At 38.1% G+C, this 20,338-nt stretch overlaps 1 protein-coding gene across 2 annotated transcripts in view; it reads right to left on the bottom strand.

The window, feature by feature from the left end:
• The window catches only part of osbpl10b (oxysterol binding protein-like 10b), a 77,379-nt gene that overhangs the window by 44,273 nt on the left and 12,768 nt on the right, over window positions 1-20,338 (bottom strand). For both annotated transcript variants that reach the window (XM_007251821.4, XM_007251822.4), the window contains one exon: window positions 4,601-4,820. In XM_007251821.4, the coding sequence (XP_007251883.3) occupies window positions 4,601-4,820 (220 nt within the window). The remainder of the gene's footprint in view (window positions 1-4,600; window positions 4,821-20,338) is intronic.

Here is a 20,338-nt window from a genome sequence, read left to right as displayed (position 1 = left end):
TATAATCCCTTGTCCATCCTCCCCTGTAAGAACACCTATTTTTCCAGTTAAAAAGGCAGGAGGGGGGTGGAGATTTGTTCAGGATTTACAAGCAGTTAATTCAGTTGTGCATGCGAGAGCTCCTGCAGTGCCAAACCCACATACTATTTTGTCAGGTGTTCCACAAAACACCAAATACTATACAGTAGTGGACTTGGCAAATGCCTTTTTCAGTGTTCCAGTACATCCTGATAGCCAGTATTGGTTTGCATTTGAATTTGACGAACAACTGTTCACATTTACAAGATAGTGCCAAGGTTACTGTGAGTCGCCCACAATTTACAATCAAGCACTAAAACAAAGTCTTGAAAGCCTCACAATGCCAGAGGGCGTGACCTTACTCTCTTTCGTATACGATCTTCTTATAGCCGCGCCCACCAAAGAGGCGTGTACAGAAGCAACGATTAAACTCCTCAAACATTTAGCTCAAGAGGGACATAAAGCCTCTCTTGAAAAACTCCAATTCTGTAAAGAGGAAGTTACCTTTTTAGGGCACATCCTCAAGGGTGCAACGCACACACTCTCAACAGACAGAGCTGAGGCTATTGCAAAAATACCTAAGCCACAGACAAAGAAACAAATGTTGTCATTTTTAGGAACTGCATCTTACTGTAGAGCGTTTATTCCATCCTATGCAAACATTGAAGCACCATTAAGGGGTTTAATACCCACTAAGGGTCAGGAAAGAACCGAGGTGGCGAGGACCATTCCAGGTGCTGCTGACAACGTACACAGCAGTAAAGACGGAGGGAAGAGGAACCTGGGTACACCACACCCACTGTAAAAAGGCACCAACAGAAGGTGAGAGGGACTCAGTGGTAAAGGTTGACTAACTCTGTGCGGACTAGGGAGATAACCCTCGGGGCCCTTTCTGCACTCGGAGTTATCAAGAGCGACCATGCTGCTGATAACCCTCACCCTGTTAGGGGCGCTGACCAAAGGCACTGGCCAACAACCTGATCACCACTTCAGATCAAACACATGGTGGAAGTTGATGAACTACACATCTCACCAACAGAACCTGACTAATTGTTATACCTGTGCCCACATGCCCACCAGTGTTAGTGGAACCCACCTGTGGGCATATAACATTAGCGAATCACAATTCCGATGCCTGATGGGCCTGTCGATATTTCCGGGGATCCATGGTAAACCTATGACAGCAAACTTCTCCCTTCCCCTCAACTTAAGTAGATTAAGAAAGGAAAGTCCCATCGTAGGGGATGATTGTTCGATGCTTTCTGATCTCTTGACATGGCCGCAACAGCGACAGGTAGTAAAACTTAACCAGCCAGTACACCTGTCTCACCTAAAACCCCCAGTTTTCATATGTGTCCAAAATAACGGGACCACTAGATTAGGGAATTTACCCTATACTCTTTGCAAAAGAACCTACACCTACTGCCCGATGCTTGATGAAGATGCATGCAGAACCTGCAAGCAAAACAGGGCGTGTGCACTAAACATGACCTCACACGCCCAAGCATGTGCTACAAATATGTCTTACGTTCAACCCACCGCAGGACACCCTGGAGGGAAAAATAGCAACCAGACACGGTGTTCTGCAACTGCACCTGGCCCCAAGGGGACTAGAGTGTTAGCAGGTATTTCATATGTGGCTCAACCGCCTATGCATTCCTACCCCCTAAGTGGGGCGGGGTATGTACTATAGCATACCTAAGCGACCATGTATTTTACATAAAACAACTAGATCAACACCCACACCACCGAGCAAGGCGCAGTAGCACCCCAGTGGAAGGAGTTGTTCTCCACATCTGGGAAGGCCAAGTGTGGGTAACAGCATCAACGGGTGTCCCTAACCGATACAGAATCTGGGCCAGCGGAGCAAAAGTATGGCAGGGAATTTTCCCTTGGGTGGGCATAGGAGAAGTGCGAGATCACGTGGAAATTAATAGATATGCCCTCATGAGATTAATCAACACCACTAAAGACCTGGGAGAAGGAATCAAACAAGAATTGAACGCCATGAGAGACATGGTGCTTCAAAACAGACTCGTCCTCGACCAAATGGCTGCAGCATCCGGTGGAGTATGCAAGATGATAGGAACAACATGCTGCACCTTCATACCCCATGGAGGCGGAGATGCAGGCGCCATCACCGCAGCCCTGCATAATCTGACTGAACTGGCTGACTACGTGGAAAGCGTAACGAAAGGAAGCGACAGTGACTGGTATAGCTGGATCTCAGGGTTACTAGGACCCTGGGGACACTGGATCGTGACTGTAGTTCTGCCAGTATTCATTGTTTTCCTTATTGTCATAATGTGTCTTCCCTGTATTTTCAAGATGTGTTCCTCCTTCATTCTCAACCGTATCCTCAAGATACAAGCTGTTCAGTTTTACCAACAACTTTGTGCTCGAGACACAAACGAATATGATGATCTAAACCTGGACATGCTCTATGAAGAAGTTAATGTGTGATATATGATGATTTAGAATCAAAGGAGGGAGTGTAGTGGCAAATTGAGTGTGTATTATATGATTCTAAAAAGAAAAATGTTTTTTTGCAAGTGTGTCACTCTTTCCTCGACTCTCTGCAGCTCATGCGGTTGAGCGAGGGCGGAAGTGTCTCGTTCCATATAGATGTTATGTCACCCGTGACCTTACTATGACTTTTGTTTCTGCTTGCTGAAGTAAGTGTCTCGTTCCATATAGACGTTATGTCACCTGTGACCTTTTTATGACTTTGTTTCTGCTTGCTGAAATAATGGAATTTTCCAGACACCTGGCTCATAGGGTAAGAGGCGTTGTGAATTGTACTTAAGCGACCTCTTGGCCGTTCTTTTGTGAGAACACTGTCACTATCTGACAAGGTTCCCTTCTGCAGAATAAAGCTTTACCTTTTGATAATAGAGATTCTGAGTCTGGGTTTGATTCCTAGAATACAAAATTCCACCACATAACGAAAACTGAAATTGAAACTAAACTAATTTATTTATAAGCGCTGTTTTCACTCCCGCAGTTGTACAGCGGGGGGTGTTGTGCCGATTCTGTCCGCGAAGCGGGAGTCGGATTCAGTAGCGGATTCGGCACAAGCGCGGCGGCACCTCGCGGTCCGCGGTGTTAGTTGTAAGCGCTCGCGCTAGCCGCAAAATACGACAGAACACACTGAGGGAGCTGCAGAATTATGTATGGGACTAGAATATGAGCACGAGGATATAAAAGAGAACCTTTACCTGTGAGTTGCTCACACCAGAACATGCAAATCTCTCTCTCTCTCTCTCTCTCTCTCTGTGTCTCTTGCTCTCTCTCTCTCTCTCTCGCACGTGAACGCCTCCGCGTTTGACCTGCAGCACTGTGTTTAGCTGTTCTTAAAAATCATTTTAATTAAATAATAGTTCTATGCTTCTATGTTACAGTGTTATTTAACATAATTCTGATCATATTTCGCTCATTCAAACAGCCCGAAAACAGCCAGTTTATGGGGCGGGGCGGGCCAGGTCGGGCTCGGGCTCATAATGACAGTTTATGATTCGGGTCGGGTCGGGCTCGGGCAGAACGTGCACGGGCTCGGGCTGGGTCGGGTTGGATTTTTTGGGCCCGATCTAACCTCTAGTACTGGGTGCTTGAAGGGTTGTCCCAATTCTTAGAGGGAGGATTTTACCCCTTCCCTTTGATAATCTTTTCCAAGGGGACAGGTTAAACTAGAAAATAAGGGGTAGGGAACAAAAGAGAAATGGGATTGGGCCATAGTGCATAGTCACACAAAATAATTAACCACAGATTATACCACAGTTCCATTATTGCTGTTTATTAAAAATGTTGAGTTAAAGAGGACGTGAAAATCCGATCTATTTAGTTATAAAAACACTCAGCCAGTTAAAATAGTTCCATTGCTGCTCTCTGTGTAGCTGTGCTGTAAGCGCTGCATCATTGTTAGGTAACCTGTATGTGGCGAAGTAATGCATGGAGAGCTTGGTTACAGTGCATTACCGGCTGATAACGTCACTCATAAAACAACTCTTAGCCAATCACAATGCAGGGTCAGAACTAACTGTGGTATAATGTTGAATAATGTAAGCCGGAAAGTTCACTCACATTGTATTTAAATAATAAAAATAATAAATAAATAACCACTTCAACCACTTCACTGCAATGTGAGCTAATAGATTAAGTACAGGCACTGTTCTAGTTTGTTTCATGTGTTGATTTAGCCCAAACTATGTGAGCTTCAGGCTTAAAATAGCTAATAATTGTCATTCAAAAAATTTGCTTCGACTAGGTAAGCCTTTAGGTATTTGACACAGCAAGTGGACTTTAAACATTCTCTACTGTGCTTTCAACTTTAATGTTGAGGGTTGCATTCGTTTAAGAGTTACATAACAAATGAGTGACATTCAATTATCAAACAATTAAACAAAGTGCATGCTTGTCTGAATGAAGCACAACAGTGTCTATTAAGATGTCAGTGTGCACCCATCACAACATATCAACAGCAGCAAAACATATCTACACACAGATCACTTCTCCAGCTTCTGTCCAACTCAATTAACCCACAGCACATATTACAACAGTAACAACTGGCTAAGGTTTAGTTCACCTGTGTTTAGTCCCTGTGTGTGTGTGGTGATGTTGCGTGCCGCCTGGCTGACGTTGTGCTGGAGAATGCTCAGGCACTCTCCCAGGCAGCTGAGCGTGGCTGCAGACGTGGCCTTGAGCAGCAGAAGGTCCGGGTCTAGCGAGGAGAGAGGGCCTCGGCTGGGCAGAGATTCGATAGAGTTCAGTAGGTTCTTCTGCTGGCCCTCAGCCTGAGACATGACCTGTGGAGAGCAACAGAGCGAGACGAGGGCAAGAGTTTTAGAACCTGAGGGGTCTTGGAGACAGAGCTGTCTATAAAAGTTATTTAACTCTTGACCTTTCAAGGCTGTTTGCTTAAGGGTTTCTGTAACACTGCATCTTTTTTCCCAGTTAATTTCAGTTAAATGAAAATGCAACTAAACTGCACAAAATACTGCAAGAAGTGTATGACTAACATTAAGCATATTAATCTGGATCTATTTCTCACATACAATTGACTACTGATGTATATAATGATGCATGAGCTACGTTTTAATATATTGCATTATACTGACAGTACACAATGCAATTTGAGTTTTTTTTTTATTTTAGGAAAATTACAAAGAATTAAACCACAATCATATCCATAAAATCTAAGCAAAAGTTTTATGCAGTCAGATCAGAGGGGGGCAAAGACAGCACTGCTATCGAACGGTTTATACACAATACAAAACAAAGCACTGTCTAAGATGAATCTTTGCATTTTAATTAATTGAAAATTAATACATCTTTAAGAATCAGTACATTACTCTCCATATATCAATATTTCTTACACCCCTGGATAACATACCTATCCATAATGGTTTATGAATAAAAGATTTCTACATATCACGCCAACCAACATACAATATCTATTTGTTTCACAATTGACGTAATGAAAGGTTGGCTGAATTCATTTGAATAGTCAGTTTAAAATGAACCAAACAAAATCACCCAACCTAAGAAACATACTCTCAACATTATCTGTATTCTAATGCGGTTACAATACTGCAGGAGCTCAGTCCCTATATATATAAAATGTTATAAATTTAACAAAAAAAAAAAGAAAAAAAAAAAAGCTTGCTGAATGTTGATTTCTGTAGTTTGGTACAGACTATTTATCGTAAAAACATGTTTACACCAAGAGTTAACTAAACCCCAGTAGACTTGAAACATTTCCTGAATGGTTTGGTGGAAAATCGCAAAAAAAAAAAAAAGATTAATCACAAACAAACATAAAATTTTTGATATCTGACATGTACTTGATTAGTTTAGAACAGGAGGTGGTATGCTTTTGACTATATAAGGTTAAAATAATTAATTTTGATTAACTGATCACAGGAAAATATATGCCAAAAAAAATGAACGCTAATTAACTGCCTTCTAGAAATCCTTCCAGAAATGTGAAAAAAAAATGTAACACCATATGTCGTTGTTTTTTTCTATTACAATTTTTAGTGGTCGATTTCAAATATGACATTTTGCAATTTAAACTGCAGAACTATCATTTGTCTGTCTCAGATCAGATACACTGAAAAAATCGTATTATAGCTGCATGTTAAGAAAAGCCCATGCGTCTCCTCCTTTAGCAGAACAATTCACTAATTAAATCTCTGCCAATTCCTCTGTTAAGAGCAGTACACCTTGTGTACAGACACACAACCCCATTACAATCCAGAGCACAGGCTGGCTAAATGACCATTTCAAAGACTCAACTCATGTTCAGCAACTACAAGTGCATTATGATATTGTGCTCCTACGCAGCGGCTTTCGAGTGCTTGTGTAATTATGTAAATCCTACTTGAGCTCCGAGGACACTTAATATGAAGTGCCATAATGGTTTCCGCATATTACAAGGAAAGTACAGCACATTAATCCAATCTGGAGAGCTTTTATTACAAGGTTTGTCTCTGTAGGATGCTGTGGAACAGATGGAGACAGATCCCACTGGAGTGAAACTAATCTCTTGGATTAACTCAATTCCAGTATTCCCACAGTAAGAGGGGTTCAGGTCAACCTGTGGAGCACTCTTCAGTGCTTGAGTCAGACTCTTGGGCACTATGGCTGCAAATAGTATACTGAGGTATACTGAAATCTACAGTGTGTAATGTGCTGCATGTGTTTAATATGTGGTGCCTCTTTGCAGCAGCAGGGGGAGGGGGCACTAGGAGGAAAGCCAAAGAGGCGTGGGCGGTGTGAGTTTGGCAGGAGCTGGCTGGTGCAGTTGTCATCTATTTTACAGTCTGTCAGAGGCCGCGTAATGATCTCCGAGCATTTGATGTGCTGTGGATAGAGAACTGCTCTAATGAAAAAGGGATAGACAGCTGAGGAGGATTGGGAGGAAGTGACTCATTACTTTCGGCTAGCTCAAGAAGGGAAGAGCGTGTCGCACAAACGCACATACTTTCACACACTTTCCGTCGCTGTCTTTTGCTGTCACTTTCTCTTTCCCTCTCTGTTCCGTTATTGCAACACAGTTGCAGCACAATTGAACTTTTAACAAAGACGTAATTTAGGAGACTGGGAAAGACCAGACATACTGTACCTCCTCTAAATATCACTAAATATAAGTATAAAACAACTTAAATTCCAACAGGAGCACGGATAATCTCAGCGTGTGCTTTTAAGATCACACTACCTTGGCACACAGACTCCGTAATCAAATATTTATTTATTTAATACAAAAAAGACCAAGTAAGACTAATGGTGTGCCCAATTCATGCTTAGGTGTCGGAATTTCCTAGTTACAAGTAGAAACTTTTAACTGGAACGCTTCTACAAGTCTTCTTCTACAGGAATTTTTAATAGGAAAGCCAGAAGAGCCTTACCGAACCTGATTTCAGAATCCAATATGGCTGCACTGCACATCAACAGTCAGTGTGCTTTCCAAATCCATCGGGTCGCGTGAATACCAGAAATACACTATAGAAGGCATTACACCCTACAGTGGACAGCATGGTGGGCGTTAATGATTGTGATCAGGAGCGCCCGGCTAATACTCTATGTGAACTCTGCACAAATAAAATTCAATGCAGTAAACAATATGAATATGCTTTTTTTATGTAGCATAAATTACAGATTCATAATTCATGCAAATTAACAGGTAATACGGCTTGTCTGTTCTCTTGAAGAATTGCTGAGGTTCCCCAGTCACAGCTCGAAAAACTACACAGACAGATTATGCTGTGCTGGTGCCGCTTACATTCTCATAACTCAGCCCTCGTGAAAAATGTATGTTTTGTTCTCTCTTTTTTGTTTTTGTGATAGTCATTTTTTTATTTCTACGCCAGTATAAAAATTAAGACTAAAAAAGGTTTGAGGCTTAGATATATTGAAAGCTCACACTTCCTCATTTTAACAAAGAGCCACAATTAACATCACAGGCCCTAAAATTTAACCCTGTGGGACTCCACCAAACAGCTATTAAATTTTTGAATATTTAAAGTTTTTGAATAAAACCATTCTTAATTTGTACTTTCAGGACTCAAGCATGGTTGTTCTGCACCAAAGAACGCTTTTTGGAACCATTTATTTTTAAGAGCATAAGGGTGAATTGTTTACGGATTAAGGTAAGTGTGGGGCAAGCTTCCTCTGGGGGGGCGCAGAGGCATGACAGAGCAGGGGAAAAATAATTTAAGTAATTTTGAACTAATGTTTCAACGTTTGAATAGTTTTCACACTGGGACAGTAAACAAATCCCATATTCATATTAAGTGTTCATTCACACAGAAGGTCTAGGTCCAGAATTAAGAGATATTTTTCAGACAGGAGCCTGTTATTAATCGATAACTGGGTATGAGATGCGTGTATATTTTATACCTCAAAACTGTCAGCTGACATTGTGAAACCCAGCTAATTAAGTTAATTAAGCAGAAAAATAACACTAATTACAAGAATAAAAACTGTACATGACATACTGATGGAACAATTTAGTAAAAAATAAACAAGTACCTTAAATTGAGCTGCTTTTTAACTGCACACAAATTAATAAACGCAACTGAATTAAATTATTGTTTTTTTGTGGGGCTAGTGACATTTTAAAAATGTCCTTCCAACAAAGGAGTTGTGGCAGAGAAAGTTTGAGAACCACTGGATTAAGGGGGATGGGAAATGAACTGCTGAATGTTGCACACTACTTCTGGTATAACTGACTATAAGTTGTCTGTGCTTGCTGTACTGTCTGTACCTTTACTATGGTTCCAATGTCCCCCATGAGAGGACAAAGTGTGCATGGATTATGCAGTGATATACTGCATTTCACTGCAGTGCATTATCTTCTTTTTTCATTCCCATCTTTCCATCTAACCCCCTTTCTATCCTGGTTTTACCTTTTTGTTATTACCCTCACTGTGATTAGTAGAGTGCATGACAGTTTCTGTAAAAGGACATCTTTACCTTTTATGGAAGTAAAAAGGCCTTCCTGGCCTTTACCTTTAGAGGTTTAGGTACAGAGAGTTATTTCAAAACACATTTATATCTGCATTTATTTACATGCAATTCATAATATGATTACAGGAAAACATCAAAGTTTGTCAGTTATCTGATCAGGGTTTTTTACAAGAACTTGGGTAATCAAATAATGAAAAAACTCTGGTTTTACACGAGTCCAGAAATTATTGAATTTCTGCTTTGCAACCAGCCAATAAACTTATAGACTAAGGTGTAATGTAAACTTAATGTAAAACCCAAACTTAACACTGTTAGAAGATGATTATTTAAATTATTCACTTTCAGCATAGATCTGAAAGTGTTTTGTCACCATTTTATGGCTGTTGTGTTTAACAGTGATTGCTTCTTTCTGGTATAAGGTCTGTTTTCACGCATGCACAAATAGAGAAATCCAAACGTACGTAGATTAAGTGTATACAAGAACTGAGAAATATGATTACTAAGCTAAATTCAGCTCCACTTACTCCAATCTAAGAAACCGGAGTACAGTGTTGTTTACATGACTTTTTCAATCAGATTAATTATAATCTGATTATAAAAGGAATTCTGGGTAAACATAAACACACTCCTCAAGTATTCCTGCCCTAACCACTGCAACTACTGCTAAATCATTATATAGGTCGGATGGACCAATTTCAGCTCAGCAGTGACACGGACACATTGTTGTGCAGTAGCACTATCTGAGTTTTTATACACTGTGTATAGTAGATCACATTGTGCAGGATGTAAGTTTAAACAGAACTATACTACATATCACAGAATACAAATTGCTGGGTGCAAATAACTGGGGGTCTAGCCTCCAGTCCCTATTCATTATTGCTACTGATTTCGAGCAATGAGATTAAAGCAACTTGCAAACGGCTTGAAGTCTAAAGGGAAAGGAAGACAGATTAAGGCTATCTCCAGGAACCAGGAGACGAGCAGTCACACTCTTCTTTACACACGCAGACAAATTTTCACTTCAGCCAGCAGGATTAACTGACAGCTGACAGATCCTGCTCTGTGAGGTAGCTCAGGAAACCTCTTCACAGTCTATGTGAAGACTAAAGTGTGAATAAGGTGCACACCAGGCAAACCACTAGTAATAGTACAGTGAAGCCAAACCTGGAACAATGAAATGAAACAACAAAGAGCATGAAACATAAAGGCCCAGAAATTCAGTTTTCATTTAAATACACAGTATATTAGAGAAGATCCAGCGAGCAAATAATACCGTTTCATGGATCACATATTTACACATAACTGGAACATTGGCTGTTCCCGCATGGCCAGCTGTGTGCATTGTTCATTCATGCACAAGACAGCTGAGGAACAGTCTCATGTTAATTCTAGATGTGGAGTTTGATTGTTAATCTCTCAACATGAGAAGTAACAAAGTGCCTTAGCCAATTAGGACAGACATCATAAACAGACAAAAAAATGGACTCACATTTAAAAATATGAATATAGCTTAATATTTACAGTGGTTTCTACTAGCTATAGATACATACATACATATATCCTCACGCCCAAAGTGAGGATTTATTTTCCAAAACGTTTCGCTTGTGGTGAAAAAGTGATCTGGTCTCACTCTGACCCAGTTATCATATATAACACTTCTTTTCAATTGAGCTAAACTGCTAATAGGGCACAGTTTAATCTGATATATTAGCCAAATAATATGCTGTTTACCCATTGAAAACACTTTAAAAGTGCAGCTGCAAAGTTTCAGCCACTTGCTGTTTAAATACAGCTAAAATCTGAACAATTACATAATTATATTTAGTAGGTTATTCTCCCTCATCCTTTCTATAAATGTATGAATGAATGAACACAGACATGGCTGATCCAGATGGACACAAAATCAATGAGGATAGATTACTTCTGGACACTGTGTAAATGTAATCCTTACAGAATACAGCTTTAAGCAACCACAGAGCTTTTCAGGAATAAATACAAGAATGCTCCTCACTGGTCAAGTCAGTCACCAAACCTAAAAACTAGGGTTCCTTAAACTTTACGAGGCTGGATACCAAAAATATCAGTAAATGAGAGTGGCTGCATGACAAGTCTAGTAGAACAGGCACCATAAAGACATCCAGTGTCTATTGAAATTTGTAGACAGCAGTAGAGATGTGACTGATCCAATCCTATATAGGTGTTGAATAATTTTGACATCATTCACTTATCAGATATCGGAAGGAATTAAAGTTGATTGGAAAGGACCAACCCACTACTGATCCAGATTACAGTCTGCATGCTTATGCTGAACCATAAACCAAAACATAACGAGAAACATCACCAATCCAGATTCTATTCCACAACATACCAGTCTACTTTAGAGGAAAATGCCAGATTTTCCATCTTCTTGGCACGTTAAGAGTCCAGGTAAAACCATGATCTAGCATAAAATAAATTGATTTGTAATGCATTTGAATATGAGGTCTATTTCAGACTTACAATGTAACCTTAAACACAATACCAACAATAAAAGTAAAAATATTAAAATAGAAATGTAAAATAAGAAACAGCAATATTAACACAAACAAAGTCATCAGCAGTTGAGAATAGGAATAAAATCAGAACCAAAAATGAAGGGGGATTGGCCCATCACTAAACAGCTACACATAAAAAACGGGACCATGATTTGTATTATATCCCTCAAAATAAATGTCAATATGATTTAATTAAAGCTGAACTTCTGACTATAATGAGTCATTTTAAATCTAATATCCTGGAATACAAAGCCACACATCCACAGAATGATATCAGTGTATAATTACTTATAGACTGTGAACAATATATTGAAGCACTGGTTACAGCTTTAGAAAGTGCAACAGAGAGTGGAAGTAAATTAGCATACAAAGTATTTGCCCAGGGCAAATGCCACACAATGGGGGAAATGTTGTGGATGGCCAATTATGATCTATTTGGCTGAATGAATAACAGAATAACAGTCCTCTGAAAAGAGCTTATACTTATAATTTGACAATATCATACTCTATATAATAAAAGCCCCTGCTAGTATAAGCCAGTCTAATGAATTATTTAACTCAACACACAGAGGAGATGTTGGAAAAGGCTGCTGATTCATTTCCCCTGTGGTGCTTTGAGGCACACACACACACAAAAAAAAGATCTTTTTGCGGTTCAGCTGGTTTTAAATGGTTTTCTCTATGGATTCTGTGGCCCGTCAAGGAAGGTCAAAGTGTTGTCTAACTGTTGACAGGAATACGCATGAGGGGTCAAAAAGCCGCCGGCACATAGAAAGCTTTAATTAGAGCCTATTCATACTAAAACCTCATCATACCCAATTAACAAGTGCCATCAATCGTTTTGCTCAAACAATCTGGCTTTGTGTTCATCGCAACAAAGAACTCTGAGTTTAAGAAAATGGCTTTAAAGGCACGCACTGGCTTTTGACCAACTGCATCATGGTACAGTGTAAATTTGTAACAGTATACATATTTTTATCTTTGACATAATTTAAAAATCAGATCGATTTATATTCAACAGTTATATAACATGTATATAAAACACATATTGGACCAAGACAAAAAGATAAAAACATTTCACATGAAAAATATTTTATATAAGAAGAGTTAGAACTGAACTATAAGTAGCAACTAAAGAAGCCAGGTATTGATATTGAATTTAAGACTTTTTTACCAAAAGTGATTTTGGTAGACAGGGGTTTATCTGGGAACACAGATGATTTTTTTTTATATACATAAAAATAAAGGTAAGATCTTACGGTAGAGTATGATCGTTTAGTCTCAGTTTCACCTGTGGCTGTTTTATTTGATCTATTTAATACTATTTTACCATTCATCATTCTTTTTTTATTTATTATGACTGTACATTAGGGTTGCATAATATTGAAAAAACTGTCATTGCAATAGTTGTGTTGTCTGTGATATATATTGTGATGTCTAAAATGCTAGTGTAGGAACGCACTGGTTGTAGGAACGCAGCGTGCATTTTTTAACATAGTTTTGTTTTTAACCCGCTGTCACTGAAAAGGTTTTGTAGGCATGGCCTAAAAAAACGTCAGAAAACAATTAAACAAATATAGCCGCAAGCGGCAATCATCGGGTTCAAGCACCAACTTGCACAATGGTGCCTACTGGAGCATTGAATGGTGATGTGTAAGAAGGTCTAATATGATTGGAGATGCCCTGTCACATTTAGAAATTATCAAGTTTTTCACCCGTTATTAATGTTGAGCAGAGGCCTTTCAACCTGATCAGTGCTTAAATTCACATGTAAATCTAGTGAACTTTGTAGGATATTCATTAAGTGAGTTAGAACTAGTCAAAAGGTGTCTACATGTTATTGGTATTGATCAGGTGGCTTCAACCAGAATGTTCACAAAGTGGTATTCAGATTGACCTTTGAACCTTTGCAGAACAAGCTGAAATGTTTGACCAAACAAGTTTAAATTAACACAAAGGAGTGAATGTTCTGATATGACATGTAATTACGAAGTTATTATAAATCTAGTTCTGAATTAAATGGCGCTTCATCAAGCACAATGGTGCCTACTAGAGCAGTGGTTCCCAACCTTTTTCTTCAGGGACCCATATTTTTACCATTGTAAGCTTTGGTGACCCAACATAAACCCCCCCCCCCCCCCCCCCCCCCCCCCAAAATGTAAAAGATGTAAGTGTATAATTGGGTTGGGGGGGGGGGGGGGGGGGGGGGGGTTATAAATGACAAACAAAAACTGACATTTACTATAGATGAATAAAATAAACACATAAAAAAGGAAAAATTGATACATAAAACATAAGGAATTTTTATCTTATGAAGAAAAAAATAATTAGATCAATAAAATAATACAACTATTTAAAATGAATAAAACATAATTTATATAAAATAAAAACAAACAAAGAAAAAAAAAAAGAATAATATCAGTTTCAGTTTCAAATCAGTAAAACAGCTCACCAAAACCTCAACCTGTCCAAATATTGGACAATAATTGATTAACTTTACAGGCCCTCACTCATTTTCATTTATTTAACTAAACTGAGTTTTATATTCTTATATTATTATATTATTATATTCAGCCTCGCGCTGAATTCAGCTCCGCGCTGCCGGAGAGAGCGCCCGCGCGCGCGCCAGAGAGAGAGAGAGAGACAGAGAGAGCGCAGCGCAGCGCGGCGCGGCGAATTTTGCTTACCCTAGACTATATATAGTATTAAAATTAAACCCCTTAAAATCAAGAGGGCTTCGCGACCCATCGTGGATCTTTGGCGACCCATAGGTTGGGTCGCGACCCATAGGTTGGGAACCACTGTACTAGAGCATAGGATGGTGATGTGTAAGAAGGTCTAACACAATTGGAGACATTCTGTCACATTTAAAATGATCAAAAGTCTTTCACCTGTTATTAATGTTGAGAAGAGGCACAAAGGAGTGAATGTTCTGATATGACATGTAATGTCAAGTTATTCTTAATCTAGTTCTGTATTAAATGGCGCTTCATCAGAGTGATATTGTACAGAGGTCTTTAACATTGTGAGATTACAGCAAATACTGCAGAGTTACAGCAATTTAGGTTAGAAATTCCAAGGACGCACAGATTGCTTGATGCCTGGAGAGTATTGTATGTGAAATTTTCACAAATGTTTTTAATGAACATTTACCTAGAGACTCTACAGTGTGCAGCAAGACTGAAATGGAGGTGATAGGCCAAATATCCAGAGAGTAGTTTCAATATAGCTATTTTCAAACAATTAGCAATTATGAATGAACAAAGCACTTTTTAAACATAGTTGTATTGAGAAATTTGTCAGAGCCACTGTAGTAAATATGGCAAAAACAATTAGATGTCAAAATAGTACAGCATGATTGACATATATTCGTTTTTTTGGAACAGCGCCCCCCAGTGGGCGGATTGTTTCAGCACTTTGCAGGTCACTACAGTGTCTCCACCTGAACATAACTGCCAAATATCATCTAGATTGGGCAACATTCAGCCTGCCAAAATGTCTGCTGAATGCTGATTGGCTGATGGTGTTCAGCCATGTTGATTGATTAAGTTGCCCTTTGAACATCCTTTAGAGGCTGTATGATAGATTCTGCATGCAAAGTTTCAACTTGCTAGGTTGCACGGTTGCTGAGAAACAGTGCTCCAAATTTACCTCTTGAAGTGAATGGGGCATATATCCAGAAGGACTAATTTGCATATGGCGGCCATATTGTTAACATATTTCAACTTTTTCTTAATGAATATTGAAGCGCATGCTCTCACGAGTGTTTTGATACCAAACATGCCAGGATTGGTCAAAATTCCTAGGACTAGTTTGCAAAAGTAGGTTTTGCATATTATGCAAATTAGCACAAAATCTATATAGTGCATGGTCCAAATTGGAAAGTTGTTGGTATTGACCCAAGGAATCCATCAAAAAAAGAATTTTGAAGGTTTATACGTCGTAAAATGCTTGCTGGGCACATGCCAACACAATAATACTAAATGAAACTAAAACAGATTAATTCCAGAGACTGGATCACTCTTCAGGTACCAGGAACAGGAAAAATCAAGCTGGATTTTAATAAAGAAAACGCACACACTGTTGTCACATAAACATTTACATTTGTTTGTCTCCATTCAGCCTGTGACTATTTTATTCTGTTTGATGATTCTGTTTCATGCGACTCTGCTAGGTTTAAGTTGCCCGTTTTACAATTCATGTGTCATTCTTTTTTTATTCAATACGATTGCACATCCAGGCTGCACAATATTGAAAAAAAAAATATTAAGGTATTAACAATGCACGTTTCTAACCCTAAATAAAGGGCTCACACCTGTGAATGGAGAAGGAAGTACAGTACAGGAAGCTATATCCTTCCTAATTTGATTACAAATGTTATATTTACAGATTTGCAACATACATCTTTTCTTTTTTATTTGTAAAATTCAGATTGCAGGTCTTATTTTTTGGTGTAAAATCTTTTGGCACAAAATTAACCAAGGTAAGTGTTTGAACATGATGTGACTGGTGAAAAACTTTTATAAATTTTATCATTTTTGTGCACCCTTACTCTAGTTCCAGATCCCCCACTGCTGATAATGATAGGGGCAGTGTTGCCCATGCATAGAAAATCACTCATTTTTACATCACTGACAAGCTCAAAGTAGCTCCACACTTCATTGGTAGAATATTGAGAGGCCCTGACATTTAAAACAAGGCACTGAGAACATTGAAAGCAGAACTTTGTTTACAGTACACTGAGGTAGTTTTGTGGGAAAGGCAATATTGAAATTGCCTCTATTTAAATGTCAGGACCCTTTATTCTAACAATAAAGTGTTGAGCTAATTAGGGTTCAAGCACCGAAGGTGCGTAGAACCCTATTGTTTTTGCTAAGATTTTTCTTCTTCTTATTATTATTATTATTATTATTATTCTTTTTCTCCTGTAAAAACAGTTGTGCAGCCTAAACCGTAAGTCATAGAGAAATGAAACTTGGTAGGTAGATGTAGGATCAGTGCATCTCGGTGGACAACAAAAATGGCACCGATTGGTCAAGTGGTGGCGCTATAAACAAGGAAATTCATTTTTCACAATTTTCTCAATAACTCAAAAACCATAAGACCTACATTCAAAATTCTTTTTTTGATGGATTCCTTGGGTCAATACCAACAACTTTCCAATTTGGACCATGCACTTCCGTCTATATAGATTTTGTGCTAATTTGCATAATATGCAAAACCTACTTTTGCAAACTAGTCCTAGGAATTTTGACCAATCCTGGCATGTTTGGTATCAAAACACTCGTGAGAGCATGCGCTTCAATATTCATTCAGAAAAAGTTGAAATATGTAAACAATATGGCCGCCATATGCAAATTAGTCCTTCCGGATATATGCCCCATTCACTTCAAGAGGTAAATTTGGAGCACTGTTTCTCAGCAACCGTGCAACCTAGCAAGTTGAAACTTTGCATGCAGAATCTATCATACAGCCTCTAAAGGATGTTCAAAGGGCAACTTAATCAATCAACATGGCTGAACACCATCAGCCAATCAGCATTCAGCAGACATTTTGGCAGGCTGAATGTTGCCCAATCTGGATGATATTTGGCAGTTATGTTCAGGTGGAGACACTGTAGTGACCTGCAAAGTGCTGAAACAATCCGCCCACTGGGGGGCGCTGTTCCAAAAAAACGAGTATATGTCAATCATGCTGTACTATTTTGACATCTAATTGTTTTTGCCATATTTAGTACAGTGGCTCTGACAAATTTCTCAATACAACTATGTTTAAAAAGTGCTTTGTTCATTCATAATTGCTAATTGTTTGAAAATAGCTATATTGAAACTACTCTCTGGATATTTGGCCTATCACCTCCATTTCAGTCTTGCTGCACACTGTAGAGTCTCTAGGTAAATGTTCATTAAAAACATTTGTGAAAATTTCACATACAATACTCTCCAGGCATCAAGCAATCTGTGCGTCCTTGGAATTTCTAACCTAAATTGCTGTAACTCTGCAGTATTTGCTGTAATCTCACAATGTTAAAGACCTCTGTACAATATCACTCTGATGAAGCGCCATTTAATACAGAACTAGATTAAGAATAACTTGACATTACATGTCATATCAGAACATTCACTCCTTTGTGCCTCTTCTCAACATTAATAACAGGTGAAAGACTTTTGATCATTTTAAATGTGACAGAATGTCTCCAATTGTGTTAGACCTTCTTACACATCACCATCCTATGCTCTAGTAGGCACCATTGTGCTAGTTGGTGCTTGATGAAGCGCCATTTAATTCAGAACTAGATTTATAATAACTTCGTAATTACATGTCATATCAGAACATTCACTCCTTTGTGTTAAGTTAAACTTGTTTGGTCAAACATTTCAGCTTGTTCTGCAAAGGTTCAAAGGTCAATCTGAATACCACTTTGTGAACATTCTGGTTGAAGCCACCTGATCAATACCAATAACATGTAGACACCTTTTGACTAGTTCTAACTCACTTAATGAATATCCTACAAAGTTCACTAGATTTACATGTGAATTTAAGCACTGATCAGGTTGAAAGGCCTCTGCTCAACATTAATAACAGGTGAAAAACTTGATAATTTCTAAATGTGACAGGGCATCTCCAATCATATTAGACCTTCTTACACATCACCATTCAATGCTCCAGTAGGCACCATTGTGCAAGTTGGTGCTTGAACCCGATGATTGCCGCTTGCGGCTATATTTTGTGCTTGTTAATGCTGTAAAAATAGGGATCTCTACGCATGGGCCACACCATGTTCCTATTGCGCTTTTGGGAATTTGACAAAATTTATACTCATCATGTTTCGCTACAGCCTAAGTCTATTTCACACCTGATTTCCAGATTAAAACTGAGTTTTAAAACCAAATAAGCCTTAATATCACAGTGGATAATTTACATGTGAAATAATGGGTAATTTCACAACCATACATTTATGCTAAATATTTAAAACACCACAACACTAAAACAAATTCTCATTGATAAAATGGATGGTCCTCCACTTGTCCACAATATTCATTTTACTTTAATAAATGTTTATAATTGACCACTGAACTTGTTGCACTTTCATCACATCTCTCTGCTGTTGATAAGTTATGTTCCTGCTAGTAAATAAGATGCATTCATATCATATATTACGGAAACTGTGTACATATTCCAATGTTTATGTAAATTTAAAACCAGTTTAGTATTTTATAGTTTTATATCTAGTTACTATACTACTTCTTGCTTTATTGTATTTTTTTCTTTATTTCATTGTAATAATAAAAACTATTAATGAAAACTATTTAAAGCTGAACTTGCGACAGCTATCTGAGAAAAATACTGTTAGTAGTAAAGGTACTTTTTATATACGGCCTATAAAGCGACCGCTTGAGTTAGGGATTTAATTGGCCAAACCATGGGCCAAACTAATTAGTCGCTTTGCCTCGTGTTGTGGCGACAACAACTTAACACTGTCAACAAATTACCTGCTTTCGGTCAACACCATCCTTCCTGCAGCCGGAATGACTCCATATATCTGACACTAAGCTTTTTTTTTTTTGCAAACAAATCTTCACTTTCTGCCGTTTTCCTGCCGCCACTCTCCACTGTCTGTGCGGGGGAGCGGGGGGAGGGGCGGGGCTCCTCAGCTGATGATGATCAGGTGTGATTGGCTGGTTCACTGCGCACGCAGGCCCGGTGTTCTGTCGAGTTTTGCTACACTGTCAAAGCATGTTACCGTAGTCTACATTTATACCTTAAAAAAGCTAGAAAAAGCACCACATTCTCGTATGCTGTCGGTGGGATATTTGGAAAGCCTGAATCAATATATCAGGATACAGTTAAGGGGTAATTATATAATAATAATAATAATAATATATAATCACCCCTATAACTGTGTATATATATATATATATATATATATATATATATATATACACAGTTATAGGGGTGATTATATATTATTATTATTATTATATATATATATTATTATATATTATTATTATTATTATATATATATATATATATATATATATATATATATATATATATATATAGATATATAAATATAATGCTCACATTACTTTTATAATTATTAACATCATATTAATCATTTGCACATTTGTAACAATAATAACAGGGCCTCCGGTTGTTTAATGCACCCAGGTAGAACAAAATTATATTTAAAAAAAAAAATAAGAAAAGGCACGATTTCGATAACATAATTTGACACAACCCCGGCATGTCACACTACATATAAACAAAATCTGTGTAACTGTAATTAGAGTAAAATAAATTATACTGGGCACATGTACCCTAAGTCTGCCAGATATTACACACAACAGTGTTCATTCACTTTTTCTGTCAAGCAGTAAAAAAACTGTAGCAAGAACTGTATGGGTTTTTTTCGATCCCGCAATGCGCCTACTGCACATGTGCAAACAAACCACTTGGGATACCACAGCAACCACTAAGCAAAAGCTTAGCTTTCCCCTATAAGAATGAAACGCACCTTCAGTGCACTTTTGTAGTTTTATTTCGGCTGTGCCATATCATACTGAACACAATTATCATCATTATAAACTTTAAAATGATATATAAAAAAAATGATAAAAGCTTTGTCTTGAAAGCAGTGTATTTCATATTTTTGAAATGTACATGTATGCACAGAATACTATATTTTCGTTACATTTCTTTAAAAAAACAATAAATCGTAATAATGTTTTTGAAATAGTTTGGAAAACACTATATTTTGTATGTAACTTTTAAAGACTATTTTATGCATACATGCAATTTACATGTATGCACAAAAT

This window comes from Astyanax mexicanus, chromosome 6 (assembly GCF_023375975.1).
Source record: "Astyanax mexicanus isolate ESR-SI-001 chromosome 6, AstMex3_surface, whole genome shotgun sequence".
Classification (NCBI taxonomy): domain Eukaryota; kingdom Metazoa; phylum Chordata; class Actinopteri; order Characiformes; family Acestrorhamphidae; genus Astyanax; species Astyanax mexicanus.
The sequence above is the reverse complement of the archived record's forward strand: the minus strand, read 5'-3'. Positions and strand labels throughout refer to the sequence as shown.